The sequence below is a fragment of the Pomacea canaliculata genome, linkage group LG2 (genome assembly GCF_003073045.1).
Source record: "Pomacea canaliculata isolate SZHN2017 linkage group LG2, ASM307304v1, whole genome shotgun sequence".
In the NCBI taxonomy this organism is placed as follows: domain Eukaryota; kingdom Metazoa; phylum Mollusca; class Gastropoda; order Architaenioglossa; family Ampullariidae; genus Pomacea; species Pomacea canaliculata.
Window position 1 is genome coordinate 37,743,858 of NC_037591.1, and position 14,765 is coordinate 37,758,622.

The following is a 14,765-nucleotide window of genomic DNA, read 5'->3' on the forward strand; positions in this document are numbered from 1 at the left end:
GGAATGTCACTGAAATTCACATCAGGGGCCTGTGTGGCCTTCTGCCGCAGCGATAGCAGAAAGTTTCGACTGTAGATCATCATGACTGTGTCGCCACTCTAACCCATCGAAGTGTGAAAGTCTGCCGTACAGGCACACACGCATAGACTACACTGCTCATAGCACGATCATGGCAGATCTATCGCCGATTCAACTAGGTATTGGGATTGTAATAGATCTGCTTGGTAGGGACGATACTCAGTCACTGAAGGGAGTGTTGTAAACAGCCAGATAGTCCCGATTGGCCGCACATGTAGTCCGTTTCAGTCCGTTTCTGACTATCTATAGATCTAACCAACGTCACAAAATGGACGCGGTTTGGTAAAAAGAAATTTATCCGTACAGGGACACTCACACGCAGCAATACGGTGCTCCTCACAGTCAGACGTATTGAAGTAACACTTATAACCATTCATGCACAAGCTGGAGGAAGCGAAATTCCCGTAGAATTCAAACACGTCAAAAAACGTAGAGAATGATTGTGAGCCGGGGTCAAGCCACAGAGTAGCGCCCCCATTTGCATGCGTGCATTAAAATTTTCAAGTTTATATCTATGCTGCAGTATCCAAATAAATGGTTGTAACTGGGGTGTTTTTTTGTTGTTTTTTTTAATATGCAGGAGTATGTGTATGATTTAGCGTAGCAAGCTGTAAGATTTAATCCAGTACCGCGTCTGGCTTAAAGTTATTACTGCATCCCAATAAAACAAGATGTTCACTTAAAATCATTCCACAGTTGTTTGAACATTAATTTCTGTACTCGGTGGTCAAATCGACTAAGGCCAATAGTTAAATCGAGTCATGATCGCTGTGTAACCGTTGCGCCGACCGGACGACCATGTACAGCCAGTCGATTCGACTATGGGCCTAAGTCGATTGATTCGACCTCATCATCTTTATGACGGCCGCAAAATAAGTGACCTGATGCAAATAATCTAATCAACCAGCCTACGCTTATGCAGTTGCAAAGAAATATAATCCTTTACCCTGTATCATTTTCCTGTAAAATTAAGCGATTTGTAAATAAATTAATCAGAAAACTGCGTATTACCTTACATATTTGCAAACTGGACGCTAAAATTTGCGCTTAAAGCTTCGACTACGAAGATGCTTAAAAAATGAATAAGTATTTTTTGAAAACAAACTAGCATTCCTGGTTTGTCGTAGTTTTGGTTTTATTTGTATACACTTAACCCGCACGTGAGTCCCTGGTGGCTGTAGAGATACGGAGCCAATTCGTGATTCCCTGGAAAAGCAGGCAACATTCCCCAAACTATACCGCTACGTGCGGCACGTTGAACACTTGTCACCAAAGGATAATTCGCCTAATAATAAAGTAGTGAACTTCGACAATTTGCCAAAACCGAAATCGCTGTGGTGACTTGCGGTCAGCTTGAGCATTGTAGACGGTGAGGCTTTGAAAGTTACTTTCATTGATATTAGGAGAGATTTTATGGCAATAAGCAGATTAAGTCTAAGTGGTGTAAGGACTTACCTATAAAATATGGTCAGATGAAATTTTATTTTCAACGTCGTATTCTCCACAATCGAAGTGTAACTACGGAATCCAGTGCCCCGATGGGCTTTGAAATGTACACATAGTGATCAAGTTTGACGCTAGTTATAGAGCAAACCCAGTATTATCGTTAGTTCAAGAAATACGTGCAATCATTTCTGGACACATTCCTTAGTCTTCGATTGCTTACTTGGCTATCTAAAAAGTATCATACTATTTTTCCAAAGTTCAGTTTTACAAATCGGAAACATAGAGGTCTTAAAAATGTAAATGATTTGGCATGGAGAGCCTTAACAACTAAGAATTTAGGGAGAAAGTCTCCTTGCACACGACATTTTATGACACAAAATTATTTAGTCATTGTTATCAAATGCAAGTGACAGTTATACCTAATGGTAGACAAACGGAATAATTGTTTTATAAGGCCCCACATAATTTGTTATGGATGCTATACGGCACCCCCTGAAATTATTTAAAAAATATATATTATATATCCTTAATCCTAAACCATACTAACAATTCTAGCCTCCTTTGCCAGTTTGTGAAAAGTGTTACAACGTAGTCCCTCCTAAACTGGAGTTGTACCACATAAAATAAGGTACTAATAACCAATCATATTCTTGAGATAAAAAGTCAGTCATAACAGAATTAATGCTTTACATTGATGTGTACTAATCCTGAAATTTGCACAATGCCCAGTAGGACATTGATATGAATGCTTAGCCTGACTGACATAAGGGAAAAACAGAAAAGACAGACAGATTCAGTGTGATTGATAGTCTCACATCATAATGATTGGTTCTAGTGTACTTTGTGTCATCGTGCACTTTCTTAGTAGTTCACAGGATCAATTATGATTGAAGCAATAAGAACAAAGATGTTAAAAAAGGACGCATATCAACAATTGTCTTCCTGTGAATATGGTACTTAGCAGAGAGACATTGTAAAATAATGAACAATTGTTGTGCTTTTTTCATAAACCATAACACATCCAAACGTCAGAAGCAGAGAATGGAAAAGGCTCATAAAGATATGCTCATCGAACACCGTACAAAACTGGTAAAAACCATCGACATCGCTAATGGCCTGTTCAGTGAGCTTATTCAGCGTAAAGTGCTCACACCAAGAATGGTCCGGGAGATCAAAGTAAGTGTTTAAATTCATCATTTATGTGTCTCATTGTATGATGAAAGAAGGTGTATGTCTTCATGCAGTATATTACACAACCCTAGTAGCAGAGGAAGATGGGGGACATCTGGGTCACAACCTTTAAAAATAGATGAAGATTTAATAACTTTTTTAACTAAAAAAAGGAAACCATCAAACACATTTGATGTATAATTATGTTCAAGAATTGTAAAAGGTATTGGAAAAGAACTGTAAACATAAATAATTTTGAATTTACTACAACACATTTTTTATTGGATAGAGTGAAAATACCCTCACTGATAAATTAATGGGTAAGGGTAAGTAATAATCATAGCAAAGTTTTATATAATTATATAAATCCAGACTTAGTGCAAAGACTTTATATAAACAGGTTTATGTACAAGAATTCTACAGACAAATGTAAGTAGAAAGCTGTACAGCTTTACTCGTCCTCCACTCCTTCCTCCACCCCAGAACAATTTACTGAACTGAATTGCACAGGCTGTAGTCAGCCCTTTCCCTTATGGCAGGGATGCCCAACCTACGGCCCGCGGGCCGGATACTTCTGCCCACAGCTCAGGAAATCGGCATGTTGGTAATTTTAAAAAAAAAAACGAAAAAAGGGAAGAAAAAGTATTTATCCCTACGTAGGGGCGTCTCCCAATCTTTTTTTCGATGGACGAACATTTCGATTCGTTCCGACTTGGTGTCTCTACAATGAGGCCGGACATTCAGAAGTTGGTTTCGGAAAAACAACTTCAAATATCCCAGTAATTACTACATAATTAATGGTAAGTACAACTTGTTTCTAATAAAAAATGGTATCTGCTCTATTTTTTTTTTTTTTTTTTTTTGTATTTTTGCGGTGAAGTGGCCCGCGACACGGCTGTCCGAAATGGATATGGCCCGCAGACCGAAAAAGGTTGGGCATCACTGCCTTATGGAATTCTCTTGATTCCTAGCACCAGTTAACATATAGTTGATATATGCACCCGCATGTCAACATCTATAGCTTCAGGATAACTTTTTCTTGAAGCATCTAAAAATACAACAAATATAAGAATATGAAGTCTGCATAAACTTTTTCTTGAAGCATCTAAAAATACAACAAATATAAGAATATGAAGTCACTGACCCTAAAATCCAGAATACAATGTGAAATAAAGAAAGGTACTACAAGCAAATTATATAGATAGGTAAAGTGGATTAAACATTTAAAGCGTTATAAACAGAAAGAAACTACAAGTGGAACTACATTTGAATTTCAGTTAGAATTTCTTTAGGCAGGAAAACTCTGGAAATACTGATTTCAAAAACAATCCCAATACATGGGTACTGTAAAGATGTCTATAAACTGTCGTGTTAATTCCTTTCTACACAATGTTAACCAGCTGATTAAAGGACTAGACATTGCATAAACATGTGTCCATATTTTTTTTTTTTTTGCAATGTAATTGGATCACACTGAAATGAGATAGGGACAGTTCTCTTGGCTTGATTTATCTTCCTGTCAGGTTTTTAATGACTCATGAAAACTCTTGTCTGCACCTAGTATCATAGTCAAAGGTTAATGTTCATAACCAATAGATTAAGAAACAATCTGAATAGTCCTATTTAATCACAGGCTTGTATTTATGTGCTGCACACACACACTTACACAAACAGAGTCAAATATTTAAATCCTTACCCTGAACTGTTTGTAAAATAAAGGGGTGGTTCTTGAGTCTTCCCTCAGGCCATCGAAGTTGTAAGACCAGGCTAACAGTTGAAAATAGCACAGAAAGAATGCTTTAATGTGAACATGCTTTAATGTGAATCCCCCATGCATCACCAAATGGCATTCCTGGAATCGGATAATAATAAACATACATCTTTTTTTTTTTAACTTGCTGTGGGCAGTATTATAATACATGTTATGAGAACTAGTATTTAAAGATAAGAAAAAAAGGATGGAAACCATTCAGGAAATGTCCTACTTTTCTTTTTAACCAAGCTAAGGTGGTTACAGAAAATTTATTATCAACTGTAATCAATGCCACCATAACAATGCCTATATTATGATTTAGTACTGCAGACATGTCATTTGTTTTGTACAATAAAATGGTATGGAAACCTTTAAAGGGACTCACAAAAATAGATTTGATTCCTACTAACAAAGCACATACCAAGCGTGTCCTTTTTTCTGGGTCTGTCTTCAGATCCCACTCAAGACGCTCTGCATCTTCTGCAGATTGCAGATTGTAAGGGAAACTGAAACCCCTCTGGCAGTTTTTCCCATGTTACTTGCCTTTCCTGGTCTCGTCCCTCCATCCACGCAAACCTCCTTTTAAGGTCTTTTATATCATTCTTCATCTCTTCCAGAAGAGACAGTTGTTGCATCACAACTTTCTCTAGCTTAGCTGGAATCAACAAACACAATAGCAAAATAGTGATCTTTGCTAGCTTTGCTATGATTCACAATGCCTGGAAAATATCACTAATTTTGGTTATTCTTTCCCATTTGTCATATCTGTTTGATATTTGGTCCATATTTGTTTCAAAACTTTTTCACTATGGCAAAAGAAGACTGGGATTTTCCACTTCCAGTTATATCTCACAAAAACACTGTTCATAACTCTTGGCCGAGGGTAAGAAAAAATGCTGGCATACTTCTCTCCTTTGCTGTCTGTTAGCAGTGCATCCCTGTGTCAAATGAATACATTTGCATAAACTTATTCAGCTAAGTAAATTTCAAACTATAAGCTGCTGATGGGTTGTTTAAAAATTTTTTAAAAGAACATTTTATTGTTATTGTACAAAATTTGTTTATCAATGTATGTTATTTTACCAGGAAGATGACACAGCCTTGTGTCCTTACATGATATCCACAAAAAAAATTCCCTAAAATTAAGTACAGGAAATGAAAACAGACTGAAATCTAATAGGAGTTATCCGTGGCCTTTTTGGTTGAATGGGAGTATTTTTGTCATCACTCTCCACCTCCAACATTTTGTGTCTCTTGCACATTCAGCTAGATTCTTGGTAGTTACCTGTATGGAAATAAATATTTAAAGAAGTAGCCAAAAAGATTTCACAAATCAAGATCAAAAGCAAAGCATAAATTTCCCTTTAATATTAATACACTCTTATAGTGCAGCATCACAACCAAAGTTACACTATCTGTGGTGTAAGGACACATTATAGTGTTCAAACAGTGCAGGTATTATCTTTTTCTCCTTATTTCCTCCTGCAGCACACAATGACATATCAGTCATTTTGACCATTAATGCTCACATGCTTCATAAATTTTCTTTCTGAATTTATTTATGAATATTATAAATCAAAAAATAAATTGCACTAACTTAATGACTTGTGCGAAATTACAAGAATTCTGTCAGGAAGGAAAAACACCAATGCATGCAGACCAATAAAGAATAAGAATGGCAGCGTCATCACCGGGGATGCAGAACAAAGATCACGATGGGTGGAACATTTTGATGAAATACTTAACTGACCACCACCAACAAACACTTTGGACATTCCCCCAGCTGCAGAACTGCTCCAAGTAAATACCAACCCGCCAACCAAGACAGAAATCATCGAAGCCATCAAGTCCTTGAATTCTGGCAAGGCGGCAGCCCAGATGGCATTCCTGCAGAAGCACTCAAGGCAGACCCAACAGCCGCAGCAGAAATGCTACATCCCCTGCTGAAGAAAATTTGGGAACAGGAGCAAGTTCCAGCAGACTGGAAGCTTGGCTACCTAGTCAAGTAACCCAAAAAAGGTGACCTGACATAGTGCAGCGATTGGCGAGGGATTATGCTGTGGTCCATTCCAAGCAAGGTGTTGACCAAAATCATCCTGGAGCGACTGAAAACTGCCCTAGATAGGAGACTTAGGCTTTCGGCAGGGAAAATCATATACCGACCAAATCGCTACTCTGAGAATTATTATCGAACAGTCCATCGAATGGCAGTCACCACTATACATAACCTTTGTAGATTTTCAGAAGGCCTTTGACTCCGTAGACAGAGAAACCATCTGGAAACTGATGCAGCACTACGGATTTCCACCAAAGTTCATTGCCATCATCCAGCAGTTGTATGAGAACTCGACATGCCGGGTGATACACAAGGGAAAGCTGTCTGACCCCTTTGCAGTGAGGATTGGAGGGAGGCAAGGTTGTCTGCTCTCACCGACAATCTTCCTGATCGTCATAGACTGGATCATGAGAAAAACAGCCTCTAACAGCAACACGGGCGTTCAGTGGACCTTCGCCAGGCAGCTTGAGGATCTTGACTTTGCGGATGACATCAGCCTGTTGTCCCACAAGCAAGAACACGCACAGACAAAGCTCACTCGGCTCGCAGAAGAAGCGGCAATGACTGGCCTAACCATCAGCATCAAGAAGACGGAGGTAATGCGGGTCAACACCAAGCAAGAAGCCCCACTCCAACTACATGGAGAATGTATTACAGAGTGTGACCGTTTCACCTACCTTGGCAGTATAGTCAGCAGCAAAGACGGAGGTACAGATGACGATGTCAGAAGCCGAATTAACAAAGCCAGGCTTGCATTCCACACCCTAAGACCTATCTGGAACTCCAAGGCTTTGTCTCTACACACCAAGATCCGCATCTATAATACCAATGTAAAGTCCGTCCTTCTGTATGGATCTGAGACATGGCGGGTGACAAATGCCATCACCAACAAGATACAGACATTCATCAACAAATGTCTGCGCCGCATCCTTAACATCCGATGGCCTGAGAAGATCTCCAATGCGGACCTGTGGGAGAGAGCCAACCAGAACCCTGCCAGCCAAGACATCAAGAAGCGGAAGGGGGGCTGGATTGGCCACACTCTACGAAAGCCAGCCGACAATTTAACGTGACAGGCTCTGGGCTGAAACCCACAGGGAAGGCGCAAGGTTGGGAGACCCAGACAGTCGTGGAGGAGATCAGTCCACAGAAAGGCAGAGACTGCTGGCATGACGTGGTGCCAACTGAAAAGAGATGCCCAGGACCGAATTTGATGGCGGGGTGTGGTTGCGGCCCTATGCTCCACTGGGGGCATATAGGAAAGAAGAAGAAGAATGACTTGTGCAAGAGAACTGGAAGCATAGGACATGAGGAATCTCGCTTTATAGCTCTAATAATGAAGCTTGCATCTGGTTCAACAGATTTTGGTGGCCAGTTGCACATCCTGCGACCACTGTCATCTTTAAATGCCCACAGCCAGCTATCCAGAATAACAGTAAAATAAACTATTGATCATTATACAGTTATTACCATTTGTTGTAGAAAATAAGACCATTCAAATTAATTTGTCTGAATTGATACTTCCAGTCACAATCAGTTGTCAATGGGTTATCTCTGAGGCATTTTTGGTTCACCACTAGGAACAGAATCCTTATGCTGCACTTTATCAAATATTCTTAATTACCTGCTGCAGGGGACAGTTTGGTGTTTGAACAAGTCTGTTTAAGCTGGCCTAAAAAGTTATAAAATTGAGAGGCAGAGTACTATGAAAGATTATGAGCCTAATCAGCATAGCTCACACAGCCCTGGACTTGCAAGATGACAACAACAAAACAATAGCAATAACTAAGAGAAGAAAATTATTAAACTGCCTATAAGAAACCTGGCCTTTAAACGCTACCATACCAGTAAACAGAAGGAACTGTCGAAATTCTGTTATTTTCCAACAATCATGTTCACACCATGACCTACACTTTACTGCTGAGCCCAATTTCTACTTCTGTCTGGAAAACTTTTACATTTATTGCGTTCATGTGTTTCTTAACTTGTACTCTAATCTTTCTTCTCATAGCATGATATTCTGCATTGAATCTGGACATTGCTGGAATCAAAGTCTCAATAACTATGCTACTTTAGAGTATATAAATTATATGTACTGTTATGGAAGAGTCGAACACATGCATAGCAATTGATCAGTGGAAAAGCTTTTCTGTTGCGAAAAAACTAGAAACAAAAATGGCGGCCATGCAATGTAAAGTGCGCTGCCGGTCGCTCTGTAGTATGCCATTGGCTAAAAGTCATTGTTATTATAAGGAGTCATGGCCGTTCAGGTGGGCGACAGCTGCCATAGCCAGCATTAGCTCAGCTCACACGGATTCCTTGGCTGGTGTCACAGCTATTGCCCACACACGCAGTGCCTATCCTGAAAAATCGAATGATGTCACAAATAGAATCTGGCTTTCCAAGTCTATCTCAGTAAACTTTGTGAGACCCTTGAATTTTCAGCTTTCGATGCTGCTAGGGACATTTAAACTGAAATTTATTCTTGCAGTTACCCTCACAATCCAAACCTTGTATTGATTTTTCCTGCTGTGTTTCTTTCAAAACTGATAAGTCTCTTAAAAATTTTTATAAACAGATTGCATAAAATAATTCTTGTTTCAGGTCAACAAAGACATCGACTCACAAATAGAGGATCTGCTGGACTTACTTCCAAGTTGTGGCCCTGAAGCTTATGACCAGTTCTGTGCAGCACTGGTAGCATCAGACCAGAAGTACATAGTGGATTTTTTTCTCGACATGAGTCCTTCTAAACCAACATCAGAAAAGGCTCCATCACCATGTACAGTAGCTTCAATAAAATCAGATTCTTCGACCTTGAGTGCAATCCACAAATAAACAATGAATGACTGACCTAACTATGTATACTCTAAATATTAAATGCAGGATACAGCTGGCAGGTATAACATACCTTTACTTCAGACTCTGAGTGCAAGCAATTTCTAAACAGATTGTTTTCAAAGTGTTTATCAGTTAGAAATGGGGATAAAAGGTTTTGCTCAATATATTTGGTGTCTCAAGACAGGAAAAAAAAAATTCTACAGGAATAAGATGGCGTGCAACAAACTGGTGCTGAGTCCTATCAATATCAAATAGCTCAATACTTGTTTGATATCACAAACTGGTGGTATGAAAGACATCATAGTCATAGACTGTCATACTTTTTGGCAAACATCTCTCACAAATGTTCGTCAATAATTTAAAGTTTTTCAAAGTGTGCAATCAATAATCTATTCTGCATAAGGTACACAGTGACAGAATGTTAATCATAAATTATTTCCCAGAATATGGAAAATTTTATGGTTCATTTGAATGATTCCAGTCTATATATTTACATATGAGATTTGAGGACTCATTTTCCATGGTGATCACTACAGAAATGTCAGAGAATTTGTGGCCCAGAGAAAGCTCAATATCAAATTTAGAAACGGTCAATGTTCATAAAGAATATTCAGTCAACTGACTCTCAGTGCTGTAAGATCACCTGTATTGAATCAAGAACAATATTTGGTGATGACGAAAAAACAACATAAATATTTGGTGGGTCTGTATCATCAACAACAGAATCTGTAAGAGCATTAGGCTGTCTGTGGTCCAAAGGTGGAGGTCTCTTGAGACCCCTTTCTCCCTTTGCATAGCCCAGCATGAACATGTAGCAATAACCCCAGTCATCAGCTGTGGAATAGTTATCAGAGATTTTGGTCTCAACAGCAAAATAAGCTCCCTTCCCCCAAACAGCTGCGCTTTTTTTGCCAGCTAGAAGAGGGTCAATATTTTGATGTTGGATTGCTTCAACAGCTTTTGCAGAGGTTCCATGAAAGAGTATATGTTCATTGGCAGCTACAATTCCGTATATTCGGTCCATTGTCTGCTTTGCACTGAAACATTTACAATAGTATCTGATGTACAAATAGTTCCTAACACCAGTTAACAAATACACATTTCAGAAATCCAATCAGATAAGCATTAGTTTTCCCTTCTGTGTGAACTGATTTTGTCTTTGTCTTTGTCAATTGGTCTGTCTGCCTTCTTGTTCTCCCTCCCTCCCTCTCTTTGCCACAATCACCACCAATCTGCATGTTATCAAAGCTACCTGTATAGCATGTGGGTTTCTCATCATTCTCTGATCTTCTCTCTCATTCACTCTTTTATTTTTATGGGATGTATGTAGTGGCCATTCACACTGACAACTATGTGCCTAATGTCAGCAGTGCAAGGAAGCATAGGAGATCTGTATCACTGAAAGCATTGGTGGAGGTCATTAAATATTTTGAATTTGTGTTAGAACTAAAAAAAAAAAGAAAACAAGTGGCAGTATCACACTATCAAAACCAGTGCAAAACTTACGCTTTGTATACGGTCCATAAAGCACGGTTCTGAATGTGCTTAATAGAAAAAATCTCTACATTAGCCATGGTTTTCAGGAACTTGTATCTGCCATTTTTGTATTCCTCTGCTGTCAGTGCATTGCTGGTGGCACCACAAAGAGTTCTGTCTCTGCCATAGGGCTCCAGTGAGGGGGTACATCCTCTTTATGTCTAGCTTTGACTTCAGCAAGAAGTAATATTGAAATATGCAACGTGAAACCATGAAATAGCGCAGAGTTGAGAGCTTTTAGTCTATACTAGCTTTAATTGGTAGCCAATGAAGAAGTGGCGTGACGTGTTCAGATTTGCAAGTCCGAATTTGCAAAGCAGTAGTTTACAGTTTGATAAAAAAGGCTTGCAATATGGATTTTGTTTTGTATTTGTTTATTGCACATGCTAAACTAGTACCATTGATACCGCTTGGCAGAAAATATTTACACCTAAACAACATTCTATTTGGAATTTACATAATGACAGGGCCTGCTATTTCAAGTAATGCTAGTACTAATGATTTTGTTATTTGAAATGAATGAAAAATAACATTTTCAAACAGATTTGAGTTCTTCAGGTTTTAATTAAAATCCATTTATAACTAAAATAACTAGCCACAATTTAACTTAATTGGTCTCGTGTTGCACTTAATACTATACGTGACATAACTTCAAGGATAATGTTTGCAAACACTTTCTTATGGCTGAATTAAGTGAATTACAATGATAAAATTATAATTTCAACAGTCTAAGTAAGATTGTTACGTTTGTGAGACACAAGCTTTTATCCCAGTTCCTACAACATGCTTGGTAATGTTGTCATAGTAATGCCTCATTAACATGGGCTTCACACTCTCACTGTGGCAACACAGCAGCTAACATGCTTATTTCATAGGGTCAGTCTTTATGTGCTTTAACACAAAGAAGACACCTCTAAGCTATGACTACATGCACAAAATAGAATGCCCACTCTTTCTGGCAGGTAGGTTAACTGAAACTATTGTTTCAAAGCACTCAATGTTAAAAAAGTATTTTAAAATTTTGACAATTTGCTTTTTAACCAGTCATCAAGTTTCAGCTGAGCTCTAAATTAAAGTTTGAACACAAATTAGCATTTTCATTATTGAGTTCATATATATAGGTAGTGAATCGTACATGGTGTAGTCACCCAAGCTACCAGTGGGAAGAACATGACAGAAAAGGCAGTCCACAGGGCTCTTTTTCTTGGTTTGTGTCCCTCCTTTCATGTTTCTTATTAAGCTGCACATTTAGACACTGTTCCCTTTTTTTACATCCTCCCAGCATGCCTTGCAAGAAAGCCATGGCAAAACTAGTGATATGTAACATAGCTATAGTGACAACCTCTTCTTTAGCTGCAGGCAGCAGTTGTTGGTGGACCTGCCAAAGTGTGCATGTGAAGAGTTTAATTATGCTCATCCCATTTAATGTTTAGAAACCCCAATGATTATAAGTACTTCATTTCAGAAAATCTCTTTGTCTCAAAGATTTCAGAAGCATTTTCTTCAATTTGGTGAAAGCTTACTACAAGAGTCCAGCTTACATTATCCTGCGAGTCTACGTTAAGATTGTGCTGATCATTGGTTATCATTACTAACCTTTGTTCATCAGTATTTCAATATTTGATTACTTCTAAATCAGCAGCTCAAGAATTCACAATTATTTTTACTTTTTTACTATGTGCTATGTCTACAACTTTTTTTCAAACTTTATAGGCTAGAAATATTTGTAACTGTTACTTCTTGCAGGCAAATTAGACTTACGAAGACCCTACACAGTCTTTAGGCTCCTTGATCTTGCTTTTTATGATTTTAATTCCTATAAGGCTTTGAATCACAACCTGAGAGAACATGCAATATTTCAACACAGTTTAAAACTGTAAAAAGTCTCATTTGGCATATCCATTTCTTCCTGCTGTTGTTGAGAATTTTAAGGGTTAACTTGCAACTTTTGCCTGTGCTTCTGTGTTGTGATTTTATAAATTTAGCTTCACAATTAATTTGCTTGCACACATCTGCCAAATCTTTGATATGCAGCTGGATCCATGACATTAAAAGTTCTAACCCTCTTATCATTCTTGTGATAAAGGAGATCTTTTGAACTATTTTGTGGTCTTTATAAACTATTTCACTTTTTTAATATTTCGTGGAACAATGAAATTGGGTTTTTTTTTCAAATAATTCTCACACCAAGATTAAATTCTGCAAGTGTTGAGATTTTAGAAAATAGATATTTAGCTGATTAAAGTGGAATTGACAACATTTTTCAGATTATAGTAATACATTATGCTGGTATATTAGATGAACAATTCTTCATGTGGTTTATTACTGAGAGCCTTTTTCATTATGTAAAATTCATTGTGGGCAAATACAATATCTGAATACTCTAAATGCTGGTACATCATATTCTCCATCTGTAATGCTGTTTTCTTTTCCTTAAAATGTGTGAAATAATAAACTATCTAACCTAGCTAGTTGTGTAATAATTGTTAGTTAATATTTGTAAAGAATGCATATTTAAAATGTGTACCAAATATATTCATCAAAATATAGTCACATTTTTTAAGTACATGCATTTTATTTACTTACTATTCTGTAGTTTTCTGTACACAATTGAATTCGTAAGGCCAGGGCGCCTCAGGAAAATAGCGGTTTTGGGGTGTCGTGGTCAAATTCAAGTTAACACCGTATTTGCATTCTTCAACATATAATAAAACAGATTCCATGGTGCTTTAAAAAATGCATGTTTTGATGCTGTATACAATCATTTCTCACACCTACCCTAACTAATTCTATCTCCAAGCCTCGCAATGATACCGAAAATGGTTCGTGTTTGAGCCTTGGTTACCCATGCGCTGATCGCGCGAAGGCCTACATGCTGTGTATACCACGAACTATTATCCCCGGACAAGTGGCCGACGATTTTGTTCACTTAACTGCTAGAACGGGGCTGGGAACCACAAAATTTCCGGTTTTTTCACATTTCAGATTAACTACTAAAGAGGAGGGGGCACGACTCTCGTCGAACCGACCCTGTACGTCCCTGTTGAGAGAGCTCCCACTTTTCGTTTGCTTTCTCCTATTTGGAGGTTGTTGTTTTTTTTCTGTGTAGCAACTAGTTGTGTAGGACTGTAAGGATAGATGGTTTTGCTCCGTGTACATTTTGGGAGTCCTGTGTGCTGCTCCTTGCTGCTTCAACGAGTTTCGCATTTTCCACGCTAGATCACGTCGAACATCATGGCGGACAACTGCCGCTTTTCGCGTGAATACTTGATTTCTCTTCAGCCCAGCGCTTGCGTCACACCACCTGATTTCCCACGCATCGACTGGACCGAACACATCACAGACACCCAGCGGTGAGGAACGTGATCACACCAGAACCTACACGGGAAGGAAGACAACGAAGAAAAAGCGAGGATCTAGAGGAGGCATCAGTCGTCTCCCGCTGCCGCTGATTACTGGTGAAATGCTACCGCGAATATCGCTGTAGCAGCCTCATTTGTGTTACAGAGACATGGCTTAAATAACAACTGGGCCTTTGAGTTCACGATACGTGAAATAACTAGTACTGTGTCGTATGAAACCCTGACTGTGTCGTTTCGGCCGTTTTACTTGCCACGTGAATGTGGACAAGTGACGATCATTTTGGGTACGTTCCCGGACCTGACAGCGAGGACGCCGCCGCTCACATAGCAGCCAGGGCTTACATAGGTTGGTTGGTTGCTTAGAAAGGGAAAGTGCTTCCACCTAAAGGTGATTTCGCACTGTGTGGGAGGGGGTAAGGGAGGTAGAGGTGAGGGGTATGAAGGGAGGCGGAACCAGTAGGAAAAGGAAAGGGAGAGAGGATGCCGACCACGGGTCCAGCAAGCAATGTTTATAGGAGCCAAG

The 14,765-nt window shown here is 38.9% G+C and overlaps 1 protein-coding gene across 1 annotated transcript; it reads left to right on the top strand.

Moving 5' to 3' along the window:
• Positions 1–384: 384 nt before the first annotated feature.
• LOC112556718 (caspase-2-like) lies at positions 385–9,964 on the top strand. The gene is made up of 2 exons (XM_025225975.1): positions 385–2,700; positions 9,108–9,964. The coding sequence occupies exons 1-2, from the start codon at positions 2,506–2,508 to the stop codon at positions 9,339–9,341; spliced, it is 429 nt and encodes a 142-aa protein (XP_025081760.1). The 5' UTR covers positions 385–2,505; the 3' UTR covers positions 9,342–9,964.
• Positions 9,965–14,765: the final 4,801 nt, after the last annotated feature.

Bases quoted from the DNA above. Each gene is read 5' to 3' on its own strand.
- LOC112556718 (XM_025225975.1), top strand. From the start codon at position 2,506: ATGAACAATTGTTGTGCTTTTTTCATAAACCATAACACATCCAAACGT. The intron at 2,701-9,107 runs GTAAGTGTTTAA...TTCTTGTTTCAG, and splicing joins GAATGGTCCGGGAGATCAAA to GTCAACAAAGACATCGACTC.